The sequence below is a fragment of the Chenopodium quinoa genome, unplaced genomic scaffold (genome assembly GCF_001683475.1).
Source record: "Chenopodium quinoa cultivar QQ74 unplaced genomic scaffold, ASM168347v1, whole genome shotgun sequence".
Classification (NCBI taxonomy): Eukaryota; Viridiplantae; Streptophyta; class Magnoliopsida; order Caryophyllales; family Amaranthaceae; genus Chenopodium; species Chenopodium quinoa.
Genome location: NW_018745000.1, coordinates 3,152,282 through 3,153,574, shown reverse-complemented (window position 1 = coordinate 3,153,574; position 1,293 = coordinate 3,152,282). Strand labels below are relative to the sequence as shown.

Here is a 1,293-nt window from a genome sequence, read left to right as displayed (position 1 = left end):
ATTGAGTGGCACTATCCCTGATTGTTTTGCCGCCATGACTCAACTCAAAGTATTAAATTTAAGAGGAAACAAATTAGATGGTGAAATCCCTGCTAAATTCAGGAAAGGTTGTAGCTTACAAACTCTCGACTTGAATGGGAATTTTATGCAAGGAAGGATACCTCGATCTCTTTCCTATTGCAAAGTATTAAAGGAATACCTTGGTAATAATCAATTAAGTGACATCTTTCCTTGTCATTTGAAAAGCTTGTCTAACTTGCATTGCAAGTCCTTGTCCTTCGATCCAATAAGTTTTATGGAGCCATTGTTTGTCCCAAGAGTCATTCAATGTGGCCATTACTTTAAATTATAGACATAGCTTCCAACCACTTCATCGGTGAATTGAGATCTCAAGTTCTTTTCAAATAGACATCAATGATGGCTAGAATAATTAATGAGCGATCGATATCTGAATTTTCGAAGAGCACTAGTTCAAGTGGTAAAAACTATGAAAATTCTGTGGCATTCACCTTCAAAGGTCTTTCCTATGAGTTGCAATACATCCTAATAACCTTTACTAGCATTGCCTTCTCAAATAATGCTTTTCACGGGGAGCTACCACAAGAATTGGGAAATTTGAATGCTCTTGTAGTTCTTAACCTCTCTCATAACTCCTTTTTCGGCCATATTCCTTCATATATCGAGAATTTGAGCCAGATTGAATCGTTAGATCTCTCTTGTAATAACTTTAGTGGAAATATACCTGTGCAACTTGCAGGATTATATTTCCTCGAATACTTGAATCTATCCTTCAACAAGTTGTCAGGAGAGATCCCAGTAGACTCCCAACTTCAGCTATTCAATGCATCTTCATATGAAGGCAATCAAGGGTTGCATGGACCACCATTGGCACCAATAAGAAGAAACAAACCTGATGAAGGAATGACCCCCATCGACCTCCTCACAAGGATCATACTGGAATTTGAAGAGCCAAGGTAAATTGGATGCTTAGGGGTGCTGAAGTTGGATTTTCTGTAGGGATAACAATATTTGTATGGCCTATCCTTTACATCAAAAGATATAGGGAATGGTACAGTGGCGATTCCAGTATGGGTTCATTGGATTCAGATGAACCCATACGGATCCGAAAAGAAACAAATATTAAAATAAGGATTATATATTAAACTATGCATACATATCGAATATATAATTTTTTTTTAAAACAATATTTTAACTTCATCCAATTACCCCAAATCCCAATTATACAGTGTGTCACCATCAATTCGTGGGCTTTTCTTCATCTCTTGAGTCGTG

The 1,293-nt window shown here is 37.0% G+C and overlaps 1 protein-coding gene across 1 annotated transcript; it reads left to right on the top strand.

Moving 5' to 3' along the window:
• The first annotated feature begins 417 nt into the window (after positions 1 to 417).
• Positions 418 to 978, top strand: LOC110707485 (receptor-like protein 12). The gene has a single exon (XM_021885494.1). The coding sequence runs from the start codon at positions 418 to 420 to the stop codon at positions 976 to 978; it is 561 nt and encodes a 186-aa protein (XP_021741186.1).
• The last annotated feature ends 315 nt before the right edge of the window (positions 979 to 1,293 follow it).

Coding starts and splice junctions, on each gene's coding strand:
- LOC110707485 (XM_021885494.1), top strand. CDS start 418: ATGGCTAGAATAATTAATGAGCGATCGATATCTGAATTTTCGAAGAGC.